At 39.7% G+C, this 21478-nt stretch overlaps 1 protein-coding gene across 1 annotated transcript in view; it reads right to left on the reverse strand.

Annotated features, from left to right (window-relative positions):
• Positions 1-4038, reverse strand: part of TM6SF2 (transmembrane 6 superfamily member 2) — a 170659-nt gene extending 166621 nt beyond the window's left edge. The window contains exon 1 of the mRNA XM_053702918.1: positions 3423-4038. Within this exon, the coding sequence (XP_053558893.1) occupies positions 3423-3514 (92 nt within the window). The 5' untranslated portion in view covers positions 3515-4038. The remainder of the gene's footprint in view (positions 1-3422) is intronic.
• Between the last annotated feature and the right edge of the window lie 17440 nt (positions 4039-21478).

The raw sequence follows: 21478 nt of genomic DNA on the forward strand, positions 1-21478 counted from the left end.
CCCTGTCTCTCAGAGTGGCAGTTATCTATCGCCCCCCTGGATCAACCTCCCAATTCCTCGACAACTTTGCTTCCTGGCTTCCTTACTTTCTCTCTACAAATAAACATACTCTAATTCTGGGGGACTTCAACATCCCCATTGACAACCCATCTGCCTCTAAACTTCTTTCACTCACTAACTCCTTCGGTGTTTCACAATCCACCCTATTCCCTACCCACCGCGATGGACACTCTATTGATCTGGTATTCTCCTATCTCTGCTCTCTCCCTGATGTTGTCTGCCGCCCTTTTCCCATCTCAGACCACCATCTGCTCACCTTTAATCTTAATATACAGGTTAAACCTACTTCCCCCCCCTTGACCCTGCACCTGTAGAAATCTGCACACTGTAGACCCTCCCCAACTCTCTAACCTTATTCAAATACACCTCCCCCAACCCAATATAACAATACTCTCTCCTCTGCACTTGGCACTCTCGCTCCACCACAACTTCGCAAAGCCCCACGTCGTCAGCTCAAGCCTTGGCACTCCCAGCAAACACGCCACCTACAAAAATGCTCCCACACAGCTAAACGTGCCTGGAGGAAATCCCGCTCTGAACCTGATTTCATGCACTATAAGTTCATTCTTCTGCCCTTCACTTAGCTAAGCAAACCTACTTCTCTTCTCTTATATCCACTCACTCCTCAAGTCCTAAAAGACTCTTCTCCATTTTTAACTCTCTCCTCCACCCACCTGCACCACCCCCCTCATCGGCATTCAGTGCTCAAGACCTGGCTGATTACTTTTTCAATAAAACACTTACAATCCGAAGAAACATACCAACACAAGCCTGCAATCTCCCAACTTTGCCCCCAGTCACCCCCTCTGCCACTCTCTGCACCCTCCTCCCAACCACTGAGAGCGAAGTGGCTTCCCTATTGTCTTCCTCACACCTCACTACCTGCCCACTTGACCCAATTCCTTCACATCAAATACCTTCTCTGTCTCCCACCCTCACTCCGACTCTTACTCATATATTCAACCTATCCCTTTCTACCGGCTCATTCCCTGCCTCCATCAAACATGCAAAGGTCACCCCCATACTCAAAAAAACCCTCCATTGACCCTAACCCTCCTGCAAACTACCGCCCCATATCACTGCTCCCACTAGCTTAAAAAATCCTTGAAAAACTAGTTTTCGATTGCCGAATCCACTTCCTGTCCTCCAACTCACTGCTCGACCCCCCTCCCCAACACTCAACTGAGACCCTCACCAAGGTTATTAATAAATGATCCTGTTTCCTATTATCTGACATAGTCTTTGGTTTATACATTACTATATAATCACTGGGTTAATCTGAATATAGCCTTTTATCTTGTACCTGGGTAAATTATAGCTATTGGATACAATAAGCCTATAAACTGAGACCGTTTTACCGGATTGTTCACTCCTTATTGCACTAATAAGGTTTTTTATTGCTAAATCACAGCAATCATCCTGTATGCTTAAATATTAGGCTTAAATATTATCGTAATCTGCTTTCCTCAAGCTAGTCTAATATTTGAGCAATATATCTATTACTATTATTGTTAAAATCTATAGGATTTGCCCAATTAATTTAGGAATTTAAGTTTATCAGGTTGTAGTGTTTTACACACCTGTATAACTTAAGAGTTGTGAGTATATCTACTACAAATATTGTTAAATTCTATAGAATTTGCTTAATTTACATAGGAATTTAAGTTAATCAGTTTGTAGTATTAAAGACACTTGCATAACTTAGAGCTGAGTCCAATTGTTACAGCTATTTCCACATACTGTATTCTGGTATCATATTGTAATTATAGACAGTATGTATGTCCCTTTTATAGACTTCCCCCTAGCTGATTAGAACCAGTACTTTTTCTCTTTTTTGAAAATATATGAGGTGGCAAGGTTGGCATCAGTTTGTTTACTATAAAAAGCATTGGGCCAGGATTAAAACACAATGATTCTATGAAGAGGCTCACACACTGTGTATATCCTGACATAAATCAATAGCACAAAAGGATTTTAACCCTTTCAATATACAATTTACTTATTCAAAACATAACCAAAATTGTGCCATGTTTACCATCTGTTTATTGCAATATAACAAGTATTTGTATAAAATTTAAATTTGTTTAGGTTTTAGGAAAGTCTATTATTTAATTTAAAATAAAAATAATTGTAGATATTTTGTTCCTACATTTTTATTTTGCTGATTATAATCAGTTTCTAAATAAGAAGCTGGCTGAATAAGAAGCCAACTTCAGCGAATAAGAAGCTGGCCGAATGAGAAGCCAACTTCAGCCTTGTCAAAAATCTCCAGTTGAGTTTAAAGTGAAAGTAAATCCTAGCGTTTTACAAACGCAAGGATTTACTATTGAAAGAAATAAAGGGCACTTTCATTCATGAAGTATAAGATACTTCATGTAGAAAGCTCCTTTATATGATTCAATCGCTCGCCGTTTTTAGCTGCTACAGCAGAGCACGGCTATTGGCTAAGATGTGAAAACATCACCTCTTAGCCAAAAAACTTTTTAGCCGTGGGCTGCTGTAGCAGCTAAAAACGGTGATCGATTGAATCAAATAAAGGAGCTTTCTACATGAAGTATCTGTTTCTAGCCAGAAATGTGAAACACAATTTTTTCTTTCATAATTCAGATAGAACATACAATTTTAAACAACTTTCCAGTTTATTTCTATTTTCAGTTTTGCTTCATTGCTTTGATTATTTTCATTCTCTTGGTATCCTTTATTGAAGGAGCAGCAATTCACTAGTTGCTGAACACATCAGTAAGCCAAAGTTAGAGGTAAGTATGTGCAGCCACCAATTAGCATTTAGTTCACAGATCCTGAGCCTACCTAGGTATAATTTTCAACAAAGGATACCACGAGAACAGAGCAAATTAGATAATAGAAGTACATTTAAAAGTTGTTTAAAATGGTATGCCATATCTAAATTATGACATAGTTTGGGGGTTCGTGTCCCTGTAATTGTATGTCCTTTAAAAAAAATGTTTTCCTCTTTGGGAGTTTTTTTTAATAATAAAAGGAATTAATCCGCAGCTAGAGCCCTGTATAAATCATACGATTTAAAAAAAAAATCTTTTTTTGTGACACTTTTTCTCTCATAGTTCACCATTTGCAGGAATCACAATATTTGCTCTCCTGATTAGTATCGCCTTTAAAACTGAAAGAATACGCTCTCTGTTAAATCGGAAAAACAGTGTGAGATACTAGTATACTGTATATATGTATATATAAAAATATACATACACATACACACTGAACAACACTGAATGCATGACCTCTTTTTCTATCACTTCTCTCGCTGAAAAGAGTCTGAACAATAAATCAGCACGCATATATTACTAGCTGCACAGCCCAATGACAACCGGCTAATTGATCATACTTACTCAGACGCTGCAGACAGGGAGTTTACTAGGTAGGAGACCGGAATAGCGGTGAGAGAGAGGAGCATGGCCCCCGCCGGCTCAGGGAGCTGCATGGCTGGGCCTCTTGTTGTGCGGGAATGGAGTGTAATACAGCGGGGAGTGCCTCTCTAGCACAGGCAGGACAGGTAATACGTGTTCACATTCACAGCAGAACTCAAAGGCTGTCAACGGAGAGAGCTCCAGCACTGGCAATATGTCCAGACAAAGGTCACTGGCTTCCTTACTCTGCTGGCTGATATTACAACATAGCCAGGCTGCTACTACTGATAAGGACCTTTGTTAACCCCTATGAGTGTGCGCTGGGATAATCAGTAAACAAAAGGTTGAAAGTGCAGGCATAATGTATAGTACTCCATGTTATTATTAAATCAAAGCAATACGGGTCCTTATACACTTATCACAGAGATTAGTAAAGTCAGAGGACACCAAATGGCTTCCAGTATCCGCTTACATTCAATAAAGTCCCGGAAATACATTTTTATAAGTAAAATAATAAGTGTGATACTCCAAAACCCTGTAGCCTATGCCTTTTTTCCTTATATTAATTCCCATAGTAAAGCCTTTTGATAGTAAAGGTCCTGTGTTCCCCTTCTTGTATGTAATTTTAAAACTGCCAAGAAAGGGTGGGAATTGGGAAAGTCACCTCTAATCTGCCATTTGGGGCAGTGATCAATTTTAATGGAATCTGAATTTTATGAGTTGCATCCGTACTTTGTCCCCTTCTATCTATCACAATATCCTGCAGACATACAAATGACTCTTGCCCTGACCCAGTTCTACTTTTTGAGATTAAATTGTTTGTAGATTCAATATCTGACCAAAAGTACAATAGTTTAATATTGCCTTAATTCTTACAGTGGCAATCACACAGTTTTTAATCAAAGCTCCCAACAATTAAAGGGACAGTAAAGTAAAAATTAAACTTTCATGATTACAGTCAGATCCTGCAATTTTAAATAACTTTCCAATTTATTTCTATGATTTAATTTACTTTGTTCTCTTAGTATACTTTGTTGAAAAGCATACACAGATAGGCTCAGGAGCAGCAATGCACTACTCAGAGCAAGCTGCTGAATGGTGGTAGCACATATATGCCTCAAGTCATTGGCTCACCTGATGAATTCAGCTTGCTCCCAGCAGTGCATTGCTGCTGCTTCTTCAATAAAAGATACCAAGAAAACAAAGCAAATTTGATAATAGAAGTAAATTGGAAAGTTGTTTAAAACTGTATGCTATCTTCACGAAATTTAAAAAAAATTGGGTTACATGTCCCTTTACGTTAATTAATCAATGGCATTATACTTTTATTCAATATTTCCCCCAAAACATTGAACTATTTAAATGGAGTTTTCTGAACATATCCTGATGTCATGCTTCAGGGTCACAAATTTCTTTAGGCCCCTAAAAGTGTACCTCAAATTGTATCCACAGTGTAGTCTGTTTAAATCATTTAAAAAATATATAAATTATGTATATAAAGAACAAATGGAAAACTGTAAACTACAATCTAATGTACAGATAATGCAGATAAATACAGTATGTATAATATTTAGGATAAAATATATTTTTGGACAGGAGTTATTGTAATTAAAAAGTCTACAGTGAAAGAAAATTCCCCTAAAAATATAAGAGGAAATAGTTCTCAAGACCTGAAATAATCAATTACAACTAATTCTCAATTCAGTATGCAAGAAACTGAATTTCTTAGTGTAGGGATCCAACTACTTGTACACGTGTTAAAGGCTAAATAATTCTAAAATAAAAAAACAAAAGTTATGCTCACCTGATAAATATATTTATTTCATGGTGCTGAGAGTGAATGAGCCAATACTCCTGGGATTTAATTTCTGGCCACTAGGAGGAGCCAAAGATAACCAACAGTTCAAAAGCTTTTAATCCTTCCCAGCTCTCCGGTATCTCAGTCTAACGTATAGCCAAGAAAGGAGAAAAAAAGGAAAGTAAAAAGCACACTAGAACTGCCGCCATTTTAAAGTACAAATATGGGCAGGTCTTGTGGACTCTCACCACCATAAAGGAAATTCATTATCAAGTAAGCATACATTTTGTTTTCTATCATAAGGTGGTGAGAGTCTACAAGCCATTACTCCTGGGATCTAATAACCAAGCTGTGGAGTACACAAGTAAATGGGTGGGACAAAAAGTAAAGCAGGCACCTATTTACCAGACACTATAGCCTGTAGGACTTTCCTGCCAAAAGTGGACTTACAAGAGGCAAAAACAACCAAAATGGTAGAACTTAGTGAATGTGTATAAAAAAGACTAGTTAGTTGCATTGCACATCTGATTAACAGAAGCCTCAATTAAAGACCCAAAATAGCAGAAACTGAACTAGTAGTAAGGGCAGAAATATGTCTTGAAGACTATACTGTTAGCAAGAAGCCTTACATATCAACTGCTTTCAACAGGAGAAGCCTTCTGACCCATATGTGAACCAGAGAAATGAACAAATAAGGTAGGGGATTGTTTAAATATAGAAACTCTTCTGATGAAGAAATTGCTAAAAGAAACTACCTTCCAAGACAGAAACTGAATGTCTAAGCCATGCATAATTTCAAAGAAAGTGCTTGCAAGATTCTTAAAACCAAATAAAGGTTCCAAAGAGGATATATTAGCTTAACTACCGGTCTTATCCCGAGTAAAGCCTGAACGCAAATATGAATGTCAGGAAACCTAGCAATCTTTTTATGATTGCATCCAAATAGCTTACACCTCTACTGGGCAGCAAGGATTAAAATGGAAGATAATATTACTCATATCCTCATACATAAAGTATTTAATAGAGATACATATATTGAATTGAAGGATTAATTTCCACGCCTCTTTAATTTTTGGCTCTCTTATTTTCAGCTGCACCATTATATTTCTACCAATCTAGAAAAGAGGAATCTATACAGACCACTAACACCCTTTGAAATACTATGTTTATAGCATGTCTTATTAAAAGCAACAAATCTCAAGACCATAAAACTAAATATCACAAGCTTCACTTGGATGTCAACAATGACCAAAAAATTCTATCTACTAAAAAATCCTCCATTTTGGTTTCTTTCTCAAAACAGAGAAAGATCCAGCAGGATCGAAACGCGTAGATTGTGAACTGATATTGAAGGCTCAGGTCCCTAATCGGTGAGTTCTATATCTATTAAGCCACATTTGGATGGGCATATTGCACTATGTTTGTCTATTTTGTTCTATTTAGGACATAGAAGAATCTGTGAATATCGACATTTGGACTAAAGGAATATTAGGATTCAAACATCATTTACAAGAATATCGACATCAACACATATCGGATATAAACTGTCACACAAAGAACATCAGATTGAATTAAGACTTTTTTCACAATTATATATATTTTTTCACGATTTTGTCACTATTTGCAAGGACATCCACACTAAAGCCTTTAAAGGTGTACACCGGCTTTTATTTTTTGTTTTGTTTTTAAAAACTTTTTTCAAACTTTTTTCATTTTTTACACATTTTTTACTTTTTCAAGGTTAACCATGTTATCACTTATATTGGGAATTCATATATGTTGTTTTTTATCTTATGTGTTTTTTTATCTCATGGCTGAAAAGTCTCCTAAGGTTTGAACCACATACCGTGAACCATAGAATTTAAATTATTTGCGAAGCGATCTTATATTCAAATTGTCAGATAGAGATATATGTTTAGATAGGGTTAATACTCTATAGTACATCTATACTGTATGTTCAGATAGGGCTAATACTCTATATTACTTATATATCATGGTAAAATTATATATACCATTTGCATACCGATTTTATATTTTATGATATTGTTTTTAACATTGTGTAATAAATACGTATTTTAAAAACCATCTATAAACATTTGGTTTTGTTTAAATACCTTTGACCCTACTCAGCTAAGATTCCTATTAGGTATCCCAAGCGCTCCTATAGCCCTCTATATTTCTTTGATACTCTAAAGGTCTGGTCAAGAGATCTTGCACTCAGGAGCTGGAGTAGTAGTATTTTGGCGCTGGAGAAACCTACACTATCTATCCAACCCAGAACTAGCAAGGTGTACCTAATAAAGTGGCCGGTGAGTGTATGTGACAGCTGTGACATTGTCTGACTTAAAAAAAGAGAAGAGGCTAACTCTGTACAGTTAAAGGGACAGTAAACTGTAAAATTGTTTTTCCATTAATGTATTTTAAATGACTTGTTATACCAACTGCAGAGTATAACATATTTGAGAAATTCCATTTTCATGCTTATTTGTGTATATGAAGTAGCTGATTTTGTGCTTTGAAACCACAGCCTATTACAATGGGTTGAACTTAAAGGTGATATCAGATCTCATTATGTTCTAAGTTTGTGTAAACAGACTTGCTTCCTTATCTTTTATTTGGCTGGAACACCAAAGCTCAATACATAGAGAGAACAATGGAAAATTATCATTTTATTACTTAACTATCCTGCATCCCACTGAGAGTGTAATCTCTTCTGCTGGCTGTGTATACTTAGGCTATTCAATAGCCTATACCCCAGTATTAATTTGTTCAGTATAGGTGGCGATACCACAGGCTAAATCAGCTATTTCAAATGCACTATTTAATACACTCTAGCAGGTTAAAAGGATCATTGGGAATAATTTAAAGGGGGGAAAATTTTTGCGTAAACTGTCCCTTTAAGAATAGTTCCAAAAGTAATGACAAACCAAATATCACTTGTACATTGAGACGTACACTACTGCAACTGGGACTAAACGGAGCTAAGGCCCTGATTGCACATAAATGGAAATCACCAGATACACCCTCTATACCAGTATGGAGAATGAAAGTCTCCAGTCTCCTGTCCTTAGAGGAATATGGTTACTTAAAAAGACATAAATTAAACACCATAGCTGATATACGGTTCATTTGGGAGGAATCATTACCACCATCGCAGAGACGATTAGTATAATAGACGAAGTTCCGGAGGTCCCCACCTGTTTACCCTATCTCCCCTTTCATACATTATCTAATGTTATATGTATCAGATGTTTACCGAGGAAACTTTCAATCTTCGAAGCTTATACACACCTTTGGGTATTCTAGTTAGCGAAATATGCGAGATAGTGGATTCGGAGACAATTTATTTTGCACTAGTGAGCACAGGAAAATATTGTGTATTATTTTATTTTATTTTGTTTAGAGTTATGTTCAATAACATCATCTGTACTAAATATAATTCTGCAGACTTTTGGAGTAATGTACGTTGAACGTTCACCTTTGCTTGATGTCTGTACTGTTGTACGTTTTTCAATAAACAGATGAAATTAAAAAAAAAGAATAGTTCCAAAAGGTTATTGGTAACCTCACCTCCTGTGGTGATCAAACCCCCAGTGCTCTTCATGACTTCCAGACCTTATCCCAAACTCGAGAGACTGGCGATTGTAGTATATATAATCCAAGTGGAGCAAAAAATAATAATTGGTGATTTAACCACCAGAACAAATATTTTTTTTAATCAAGAATTAATTGATATAAATGATTTTAAAGTTTGCACCAATGCCTTAACGTGCAAAATCAGAGGGTGCATGCAGACTCAAGCACAGAGAATGGTATCTGATGTTACAAACATCAGACTCAATACTACCATACATTGAAGGAAACAGAACATTTTTTTTAAATATTAACTTTCCAACCATGCCTGTGAAATACAATAGTAGTTAGATACATCAAATTTTAAAAGATGGAACCTGAACTAAAATAACATCCAGGTAAGATGTTACAGAAATACCCTAAGCCCTTATTGCAGACAAGATTTCCCAGACCCATTGTAAAAAACATTCTGGGGCTTTAACTAGTCCAAAAGTAATGACCATAAACTAGTAGCGTTTGTCTAAAAAGGCAAAACTTAGGGACTATAGGTTGTCTATGTGGATAGGAATATGAAAGTATGCATCCTTCAAATCTATTGTGGACATAAAAACATAATTTATGCTTACCTGATAAATTCCTTTCTTCTGTAGTGTGATCAGTCCACGGGTCATCATTACTTCTGGGATATTACTCCTCCCCAACAGGAAGTGCAAGAGGATTCACCCAGCAGAGCTGCATATAGCTCCTCCCCTCTACGTCACTTCCAGTCATTCGACCAAGGACCAACGAGAAAGGAAAAGCCAAGGGTGAAGTGGTGACTGGAGTATAAATTAAAAAATATTTACCTGCCTTAAAAACAGGGCGGGCCGTGGACTGATCACACTACAGAAGAAAGGAATTTATCAGGTAAGCATAAATTATGTTTTCTTCTGTTAAGTGTGATTAGTCCACGGGTCATCATTACTTCTGGGATACCAATACCAAAGCAAAAGTACACGGATGACAGGAGGGATAGGCAGGCTCTTTATACAGAAGGAACCCTTGTAGAAAAGACAATATCCTAGGAATCCTAACCTTACTCCAAGAGTAACCTTTGGATTCACACCAATATAGGTATTTACGCCATATCTTATGGTAAATCTTTCTGGTAACAGGTTTCCTAGCCTGTATTAAGGTATCAATAACTGACTCAGAAAATCCACGTCTTGATAAAATCAAGCGTTCAATTTCCAAGCAGTCAGCTTCAGAGAAGTTAGATTTTGATGTTTGAAGGGACCCTGTATCAGAAGGTCCTGTTTCAGAGGTAGAGACCAAGGTGGACAGGATGACATGTCCACCAGGTCTGCATACCAAGTCCTGCGTGGCCACGCAGGTGCTATTAGAATCACTGATGCTCTCTCTTGTTTGATTCTGGCAATCAATCGAGGAAGCAACGGGAAGGGTGGAAACACGTAAGCCATCCTGAAGTCACAAGGTGCTGTCAGAGCATCTATCAGGACTGCTCCTGGATCCCTGGATCTGGACCCGTAACGAGGAAGCTTGGCGTTCTGTCGAGATGCCATGAGATCTATCTCTGGTTTGCCCCAACGTCGAAGTATTTGGGCAAAGACCTCCGGATGAAGTTCCCACTCCCCCGGATGAAAAGTCTGACGACTTAAGAAATCCGCCTCCCAGTTCTCCACTCCCGGGATGTGGATTGCTGACAGGTGGCAAGAGTGAGACTCTGCCCAGCAAATTATCTTTGATACTTCCATCATAGCTAGGGAGCTTCTTGTCCCTCCCTGATGGTTGATGTAAGCTACAGTCGTGATGTTGTCCGACTGAAACCTGATGAACCCCCGAGTTGTCAACTGGGGCCAAGCCAGGAGGGCATTGAGAACTGCTCTCAATTCCAGAATGTTTATTGGCAGGAGACTCTCCTCCTGACTCCATTGTCCCTGAGCCTTCAGAGAATTCCAGACGGCACCCCAACCTAGAAGGCTGGCGTCTGTTGTTACAATTGTCCAGTCTGGTCTGCTGAATGGCATCCCCCTGGACAGATGTGGCCGAGAAAGCCACCATAGAAGAGAATTTCTGGTCTCTTGATCCAGATTCAGAGAAGGGGATAAGTCTGAGTAATCCCCATTCCACTGACTTAGCATGCACAGTTGCAGTGGTCTGAGGTGTAAGCGTGCAAAGGGTACTATGTCCATTGCCGCTACCATTAAGCCGATTACCTCCATGCATTGAGCCACTGACGGGTGTTGAATGGAATGAAGGGTGCGGCAAGCACTTTGAAGTCTTGTTAGCCTGTCCTCTGTCAGGTAAATCTTCATTTCTACAGAATCTATAAGAGTCCCCAGGAAGGGAACTCTTGTGAGTGGAACGAGTGAACTTTTCTTTTCGTTCACCTTCCATCCATGTGACCTTAGAAAAGCCAGCACTAACTCTGTATGAGACTTGGCAGTTTGAAAGCTTGAAGCTTGTATCAGAATGTCGTCTAGGTATGGAGCTACCGAGATTCCCCGCGGTCTTAGTACCGCCAGAAGAGCACCCAGAACCTTTGTGAAGATTCTTGGAGCTGTAGCCAATCCGAATGGAAGAGCCACAAACTGGTAATGCCTGTCTAGGAAGGCAAACCTTAGGTACCGATAATGATCTTTGTGAATCGGTATGTGAAGGTAAGCATCTTTTAAATCTACAGTGGTCATGTATTGACCCTCTTGGATCATAGGTAAAATTGTCCGAATAGTCTCCATCTTGAACGATGGAACTCTTAGGAATTTGTTTAGGATCTTTAAGTCCAGGATTGGTCTGAAAGTTCCCTCTTTTTTGGGAACCACAAACAGATTTGAGTAAAACCCCTGTCCCTGTTCCGATCGTGGAACTGGATGGATTACTCCCATTAACAAGAGCTCTTGTACGCAGCGTAGAAACGCCTCTTTCTTTGTCTGGATTGTTGACAATCTTGACAGATGAAATCTCTCTCTTGGAGGAGAGTATTTGAAGTCCAGAAGGTATCCCTGAGATATTATCTCTAGCGCCCAGGGATCCTGAACATCTCTTGCCCAAGCCTGGGCGAAGAGAGAAAGTCTGCCCCCCACTAGATCCGATCCCGGATCGGGGGCCCTCAATTCATGCTGTTTTAGGGGCAGCAGCAGGTTTCCTAGTCTGCTTGCCCTTGTTCCAGGACTGGTTAGGTTTCCAGCCTTGTCTGTAGCGAGCAACAGCTCCTTCCTGTTTTGGTGCAGAGGAAGTTGATGCTGCTCCTGCTTTGAAATTACGAAAGGAACGAAAATTAGACTGTCTAGTCTTGGCTTTGGCTTTGTCCTGAGGCAGGGCATGGCCTTTACCTCCTGTAATGTCAGCGATAATCTCTTTCAACCCGGGCCCGAATAAGGTCTGCCCTTTGAAAGGTATATTAAGCAATTTAGACTTAGAAGTAACATCAGCTGACCAGGATTTTAGCCACAGCGCCCTGCGTGCCTGAATGGCGAATCCTGAATTCTTCGCCGTAAGTTTAGTAAGATGTACTACGGCCTCCGAAATGAATGAATTAGCTAGTTTAAGGACTCTAAGCCTGTCCGTAATGTCGTCCAGAGTAGCTGAACCAATGTTCTCTTCCAGAGACTCAATCCAGAATGCCGCTGCAGCCGTGATCGGCGCAATGCATGCAAGGGGTTGCAATATAAAACCTTGTTGAACAAACATTTTCTTAAGGTAACCCTCTAACTTTTTATCCATTGGATCTGAAAAAGCACAGCTATCCTCCACCGGGATAGTGGTACGCTTAGCTAAGGTAGAAACTGCTCCCTCCACCTTAGGGACCGTTTGCCATAAGTCCCTTGTGGTGGCGTCTATTGGAAACATTTTTCTAAATATCGGAGGGGGTGAGAACGGCACACCGGGTCTATCCCACTCCTTAGTAACAATTTCAGTAAGTCTCTTAGGTATAGGAAAAACCTCAGTACTCGTCGGTACCGCAAAATATTTATCCAACCTACACATTTTCTCTGGTATTGCAACTGTGTTACAATCATTCAGAGCCGCTAACACCTCCCCTAGTAATACACAGAGGTTTTCCAGTTTAAATTTAAAATTTGAAATATCTGAATCCAGTCTGTTTGGATCAGAACCGTCACCCACAGAATTAAGTTCTCTGTCCTCATGTTCTGCCACCTGTGACGCAGTGTCTGACATGGCCCTAATATTATCAGCGCACTCTGTTCTCACCCCAGAGTGATCACGCTTACCTCTTAGTTCTGGTAATTTAGCCAAAACCTCAGTCATAACAGTAGCCATATCCTGTAATGTGATTTGTAATGGCCGCCCAGATGTACTCGGCGCTACAATATCACGCACCTCCCTCTGAGCGGGAGATGTAGGTACTGACACGTGAGGCGAGTTAGTCGGCATAACTCTCCCCTCGTTGTTTGGTGAAATTTGTTCAATTTGTACAGATTGACTTTTATTTAAAGTAGCATCAATACAGTTAGTACATAAATTTCTATTGGGCTCCACTTTGGCATTGCAACAAATGACACAGGTATCATCCTCTGAATCAGACATGTTTAACACACTAGCAAATAAACTTGCAACTTGGAAATACAATTCAATTAGAATAATATTAAAATGTACTGTGCCTTTAAGAAGCACAGAAGATCTATGACAGTTGAAAATTAATAAATTGAAACAGTTATAGCCTCAATCCTTGTAAACAACACAACTTTAGCAAAGGTTTAATCCCATTAGCAAAGATAACAAATTCTGAAAGCAGGAAACAAATTACAGAATAAACGTTTTTTATCTCAGTCAAACTATAATTCTCACAGCTCTGCTGAGAGAAATTACCTCCCTCAAAATAAGTTTTGAAGACCCCTGAGCTCTGTAGAGATGAACCGGATCATGCAGGGAATACAATGAGTTGCTGACTGAAATATTTGATGCATAGAAAAAGCGCCAAAAAACGGCCCCTCCCCCTCACACACAGCAGTGAGGGAGAACAGAAACTGTCAGAAAAACAGATTAAGCAACTGCCAAGTGGAAAAATAGTGCCCAAACATTTATTCACACAGTACCTCAGCAAATGAAAACGATTTTACATTCCAGCAAAAACGTTAAACATAATCTCTAGTTATTAAACAGCTTTATGTATTTCTTACAGTGTAATTCTAGTGAAGTACCATTCCCCAGAATACTGAAGTGTAAAGTATACATACATGACATTATATCGGTATGGCAGGATTTTCTCATCAATTCCATTGTCAGAAAATAAAAACTGCTACATACCTCTATGCAGATTCATCTGCCCGCTGTCCCCTGATCTGAAGTTTACCTCACTCCTCAGATGGCCGAGAACAGCAATATGATCTTAACTACTCCGGCTAAAATCATAGCAAAACTCTGGTAGATTCTTCTTCAAACTCTGCCAGAGAGGTAATAACACACTCCGGTGCTATTTTAAAATAACAAACTTTTGATTGAAGATATAAAACTAAGTATAATCACCATAGTCCTCTCACACATCCTATCTAGTCGTTGGGTGCAAGAGAATGACTGGGAGTGACGTAGAGGGGAGGAGCTATATGCAGCTCTGCTGGGTGAATCCTCTTGCACTTCCTGTTGGGGAGGAGTAATATCCCAGAAGTAATGATGACCCGTGGACTGATCACACTTAACAGAAGAAATTACCTTTTTGAACTAGGGTTAAAATAGAAAGAATAGTTTCCACTTTAAAAGTAGGAATTCTGAGAAACCTGTTTAAAGATTTGAGATCCAGAATAGGCCTGAAAATCCCCTTCTTCTTGGAAATAATAAAATATTGGGAAAAAAAACTCTCCTATAAGTTCCAGATTAAGAAATAATTAGCATTGGTTTTTCAGGAAGATTTGGAAGCAAAAAGTTTTTGTTAGGAGAAAGAATTTTGGTTCCTAAATTGACGAAAGGAACAAAAACAGCTATTTGGTTTATCATTTCATCTAGACTTTAAGTATTTAGTTAGAAAAACTCAATTTCACCAGTTACTGTAGAAAAAGAGGCATCCAGACCAGGACTAAAGATTTTTACATGGAAAGGAAGAAATAAGTATACCCGTGGAGACCAGTCTGCTGATCACAATTTCAGCAACAAACTTCTTTTATTCATTACTGCTGAAGACATAATTTAAGCATTTATCTGAACTATGTCTATGATGACATTACAAATAAAAGAAATCACAGTTATTAGAATCTTCAAACTATTTTGAAGATCTTCATCAGAAAAACCATCTGAAATTAGATCTATAAAAATCATACTTAAAGCCGCCTTTATAATATGTTCCCAAATATCTATACTAGAGGCTGGAAAAGGTAACATCTTTTTAAATTTACAAGATGGAGTAAAAGAAAATTCCCGGACTAACCCATACTTTGAAAATAATTTCAGAAATGTCCTCAGGAACAGGGAATACATCTAAAGGCGTAACATAAGAAATACAAATCAAATCAAGTTTTTTTGATAGATTTTTCTTCAGTTGGTTTAGAGTCTTGGATATCTAAAGTACTTCAAACCTCTCAACAGTAAACAAAGATGTTGAATCTTAAACTTAAAAGAGGTAATCACTATGTCTTGATCAGTAATTGAATCTTGATCATATCTAACCCTTAGAAGAGGTGATTGAATCTGAATCTTTAAGGACATACTTAGCTGATCTGATCCTTGGAGTATCAGATAAAACAATAGTAGGATGAATAGAAGACAAAATATGTTTGTGCATACTTGTAGGGGCATAGCTGCCAAAACGTCAATAAACGCTTGGAGCATACAATCTTTAATCCTGGAGCAAAATCTAAAGAACAGAAGAGACAGAAGAAGGACAGATTCCTATAGAGGAAAAAACAAAATTTATTCTTACCAGATAAATTTCTTTCTTTCCGGACATGGAGAGTCCACAATGTCATTCCAATTACTAGTGGGATATTCAACTCCTGGCCAGCAGGAGGAGGCAAAGAGCACCCCAGCAAAGCTGTTAAGTGCAACTTCCCTTACCCATAATCCCCAGTCATTCAGCCGAAGGAAAACACAAAAAGAAGAAACACAAGGGTGAAAAAGGAGCCTGAGGTTGATTAAAAAAACTGCCAAATTATAATGAAAAAGAGGGTGGGGTCGTGGACTCTCCATGTCCGGAAAGAAATTTATCAGGTAAGCATACATTTTGTTTTCTTTCCTATGACATGGAGAGTCCACAACCACATTCTAATTACTAGTGGGAACCAATACCCAAGCTAGAGGACATGGAATGAACAGGGAGGGTTAACAAGGCAGGAGGACACAAACAGAAGGCATCACCGCTTGAAGAACCTTTCTCCAAAAGAAGCCTCAGCCGAGGCAAAAGTATCAAATTTATAGAATTTGGAAAAAGTATGCAAAGAGGACCATGTTGCCGCCTTGCAAATCTGTTCCACAGAAGCTTAATTTTTGAAAGCCCAAGAAGAGGAGACAGCCCTAGTGGAATGAGCCGTAATTCTCTCAGGAGGCTGCTGTCCAGAAGTCTCATAAGCAAAACGAATCATACTTCTTAACCAGAGGAAAAGAGTAGTAGATGTGGCCTTCTGACCCTTACGCTTTCCAGAGAAAACAACAAACAGGTCAGAAGATTGCCGAAAATCTTTAGTAGCTTGAAGGTAAAATTTTAGAGCACGCACCACATCCAAGTTATGCAAAAGACATTCCTTATAAGAAGGAGGATTAGGACAAAATGAAGGAACAACAATTTCCTGATTAATGTTTTGATCTGACATAACCTTAGGGAGAAACCCCAATCTAGTACGAAGGACCGCCTTATCTGCATGAAAAATAAGGTACGGGGAATAACACTGCAGAGCTGAAAGCTCAGAAACTCTGTGAGTGGAAGAAATAACAAGGAGAAACAAAACCTTCCAAAATAACAACTTGTATATCAACAGCATGGGCTTAAACAGAGCCTGCTGTAAAAATTTAAGAACTAGGATAAGGCTCCAGGGAAGAACAACAGGTTTAAACACAGGCCTGATTCTGACCAGGGCCTGAACAAAAGCTTAAACATCTGGTAAATCTGTCAGACGTTTGTGTAAATGAATAGACAGCACAGAAATCTGACCCTTCAGAGTACTGACTGACAACCCTTTCTCCAGACCATCCTGAAGAAATGACAAAATCTAGGGAATCCTCACCCGACTCCAGGAGAAGCCTTTAGCTTTTCACCAAAAAGATATTTACGGCATACCTTATGGTAAATCCTGTGAGTAACTGGTCTACGAGCCTGAAGCAGAGTATCAATAACCGCTTCCGAAAACCCACGTCTAGATAGAACTAGGAGTTCAATCTCCAAACAGTCAGCTTCAGAGAATCCAGATTTGGGTGGAGGAAAGGACCCTGAATTAGAAGGTCCTTCCTCAGAGGAAACCTCCAAGGTGGAAGAGATGACATCTTCAACAGATCCTGCAAGGCGAGGCAGGTGCTATTAGAATCACAGATGCTCTCTCCTGCTTGATACGAGCAATGACTCGTGGTAGGAGAGCAAACGGAGGAAATAGGTACTAGACAGAAACCCATAAAACCGTCAGGGCATCTATCAGGGCGGCCTGAGGATCTCTTGACCTAGAACTGTACTTTGGAAGCTTGGCATTCTGACGAGACGCCATCAGATCCAATTTCGGAAACCCCCACATGAGGGTTATCCTGGAGAACACCTCCGAATGGAGAGCCCACACCCCAGGATGAAAAGTCTGTCTGCTCAGAAAATCCGCTTCCCAAAGATAAAGATAATTGAGGCCAAGCTATCAAGGCATTGAAATTGCTCTCAACTCCAAAATGTTTATAGGGAGAAAGGACTCCTCTCGAGCCCACCGGCCCTAAGCTTTTAGAGAGCCCCAAACTGCTCCCCAGCCTAAAAGGCTGGCATCTGTAGTCACAATCACCCAGGAGGGTCTCAGGAAGCAAGTGCCCCGAGCCAGGCTTTCGTGTGAGATCCACCAAAAAAAGAGAGTCTCTTGTCAGGGAGTCCAGATTGATCCTCTGTGATAAGTCTGAATGGTCTCCATTCCATTGACTGAGCATGCAAAGCTGCAGCGGTCGCAGATGGAACCGAGCAAAGGGAATGATGTACATTAGACCAATCACCTCCATGCATTGAGCCATTGTTGGTTAAAGGCAGACTGGAGAGAAAGGCAAGCAGCAAGAATCTTGGATTTTCTGACGTCCGTCAGGAAAATCTTCATGAACATGGAATCTATGATTGACCCTAGGAAACACACTCTTGTAGCTGGAACTAGAGAACTCTTTTCCAGATTTACTTTCCACCCGTGGGAACGTAGCAAAGATAACAAAGAGATTTTGCTAGTTGAAAAGATGACGCTTGAAACAAGATGTCTTATAGATAAGGCGCCACAGTAATTCCCTGGGATCTGATCACTGCCAATAGAGCTCCGAGAACCTTTGTTAAAATTCTGGGAGCTGTGGCAGAACTAAACAGAAGTGCAAATTAAAAAAATGTTCGTCCAGAAAGGCAAACCTTAGAAACTGATGATGATCCCTGTGAATGGGAACATCTAAATACGTCCTTTAGGTCTATGGTCGACATGTACTCACCTTCCTGAACCCAAGGAAGAATGGAACAAATAGTTTCCATCTTGAAGGACGGAACCCTGAGGAATTTGTTTAGACACTTGAGGTCTAGGATGGGTCGGAAAGTTCCCTCCTGTTTGGGAACCACAAATAGATTTTAATAAAATCCTTGACCTTGTTCCTCTAGAGAGACTAGAACAATAACTCCCAGGGAGGATAGGTCCTCTACGCAATTTAAGAAGGCCTCCATCTTTACCTGGTTTGGGGATAGTCTTGACAGGAGAAATCTGCCCCTTGGAGGGCAAGACTTGAATCCTATTTTGTAACCCTGGGATACTATGTCCACAGCCCACAGATCTGGGACATTGTGTATCAAAGCCTGCCCCGACTTTCTCCAAAGGTGGCTCAGGGGCACACCCTTCATGCTGATTTTAGAATCAGTGGAAAGCTTCTTGGATTGTTTTCCCATATTCCAAGGTTGACTGGACCCCAGCCTTGTGACCTTTTGAAGTTACGAAAGGAACGAAAAATTAGAACTCTTGCGACCCCAGGTCTATTTTTCTTGTCCTGAGGTAAAAAACATCCCTTTCCATCTGTAATTTTGGAAATTATCTCGACCAGACCAGGACCAAATAAAATCTTACCCCTATAAGGTAAAGACAGAAGCTTGGACTTGGAAGATACATCCTCCGTCCAAGATTTTAACCACAGAGCTCTGCTATCGCTAATAGATTACACAAGGCACTGATGAGATCTGAACTCAAGATCACTTGATTACTAGAACCAAAACAGAAGATAGAAACCCATTGGTTAACAAAACAGTATGACAGAAAAAATAAAGTGAAAATTTGCACTTTATTTCTAAATCTCCTCTAATATGAGAAAATATTATTATAGTACTCATATACATGAAATAAGTTAACATGAAAAAAGCATATTAGGCTATGTGTAAGATCATCATATAGTTTAAATCCTACAATATGCTACCTTAACATGAAAAAAGGAACCTGACATGGAAAAAAGGAACCTGACACATGTCAAAAATAAAGTTCCTAACCGATCAGCACTTTTAGAGACTGATAAGAAATAAAATAGATGTAATAATATCAAACGCCTCTAGATGGCATCAAATACCAAGAAATTCTGAAAATGAAAATCTTAAACTGGCATAAAATACAAAAATGATATGATATGCCCTGTAAGGGAGGAAAACATCAACCCCCATACCAACATGCCCCAAATGATGGCATTAAGAAGCCCAACATGCATAGAGGAAATAAACAAGGAGCGTTAGGTCTGGATCAAAACGGATACTTTTTAACCCCCACAGATACGTGAATGCCAGAATAGAGTACTGAGTATGAATTTACTTGAGAATAAGAGCACTAATGTAAGCCGCTCCCTTAAAAAGTTACTCTGCCTATTAACCCTTCTCACTGAGATTAGCACTCCTAGTGAGGATTGAGGCATTAAGTCTTACAGAGTATAACTGTACTTGAGAATAAGAGCTCTATAGTAAGCCGCTCCCTTAAAGAGTTACTCTGCTTTAACCTCTTACACACAAATGGCACCAAAATACTGCTTGTGGCGGTAAGCACAAGAGTGAAGTTTGCACCGCCACAGAAAAAATAAAAGAAGGTGCCGGATACGAGCTGATGTTGCGTACTTGCGAGTACCATCGAACAGCTTATCATGGCCATCTAAAACATAAAAGAGCTTAATATAGAAAAAACCCTGTACGAGAGAAAACATACCCCTCCAAAGGATTTTACAAAACAAGTCGTTGAGCTATAGGTTTGCACAGGGCCGTCTTTAACACAGGGCAAAAGGGGCAGCTGCCCAGGGCCCAGTCTCTGTTGAGGGGCCCAAGAATTCTAAAAAAAAAGTATGGTTCATACCAGACTGTTGATGTGACATGGGGAACACACACATTCAGTCCTAATACTGTCAGTCAAAAGTACTCTGCTTATATATATATATTTTTTTTTTTTTTAAAACTGTGCCAGACCGTGCCTGTGTCATGTGACATGCCAAGCTAGTGCCATGTGCTGTTTTATATGTGCACTATGCAGCACTGAACGCAAAGCCCTAACTCGGCATCCAGCCATTCCCACTGCATCAGAAAAGGTCCTGCTGGGGTTACCACTGTTACCAAGTAACTGCTCGGGTGGTGGGGATTGTTTCTGGGTAGGGCTGACTGTAGGCGCATGCAGCAGAAAGCTGGAGTGGCAGGCATGTGAGGATTTGAGCATCTGTGCAGCTGCATACACTGCTCTCTTCAGTCTTGAGGCTGTGAGACTCATCTCACACTGTATTCATGCAGCCTTGGGCAGACAGCATCCAGTCTGCTGGTCCCCTTAGCCCTGCTCTTTCTGCTGTGGCCCTAAGATCAACTAACTGAAGTTTGTTAGGGGAACAGTGCTTTGTAGAAAGTTGTCAGTGGTAAGAATAAGTGAGTGCACACACACCCCTCCCAATGCAGCATTGTCTAGTGCAGGGTGAGAGGGAACTTGTTCCTAGCAAATAAGTGACATGTGCTGCTGTGGCTGATGTATAGTGTCATGCTGATACTTCACACATTAATGTAAGGTTTAGTTTTATAGTTTTTGTTTTCTCTGTCACAGATTTTACAGCTTCCCATAGTAGTTCTGCTGTTCCAGTCAGTAAACTTATATTTGTCTGCACCTCCATGCTTCCTCCTCAGTCTTTACCTTGCTTTGCTCCTGTTGGCTGCCCTAAATCTCTTTAACCAGCTAACCTCACACCAGATTCACTTTCAAAAGAATATTAAATGAATCCACAGTGGAGGAATTTATATATTTATTTACTTATTAGTACTGCTTAGGTCCAGTTTCAAATATTGCAATTTATTTCATTTTCTTAAATGATTAGCCCAGCAGTGGATGATCCACTGCTGGGCTAATAATTTTAAAAAAATTATAAAATTAATTGATTTAGTTGTTTTTTGGGATGTTGGGGTGGAGAGCGAAATTGCATGGGGTGGGGGTGGGGGGGCCCAAGAAATGTTTTGCCCAGGGTCCAGTCAATATTAAAGACGGCCCTGGGTGTGCACCGAGATCGCCACCCAGGAGCTCCCAAACCCTGT

Source organism: Bombina bombina, chromosome 2 (genome assembly GCF_027579735.1).
Source record: "Bombina bombina isolate aBomBom1 chromosome 2, aBomBom1.pri, whole genome shotgun sequence".
Classification (NCBI taxonomy): Eukaryota; Metazoa; Chordata; class Amphibia; order Anura; family Bombinatoridae; genus Bombina; species Bombina bombina.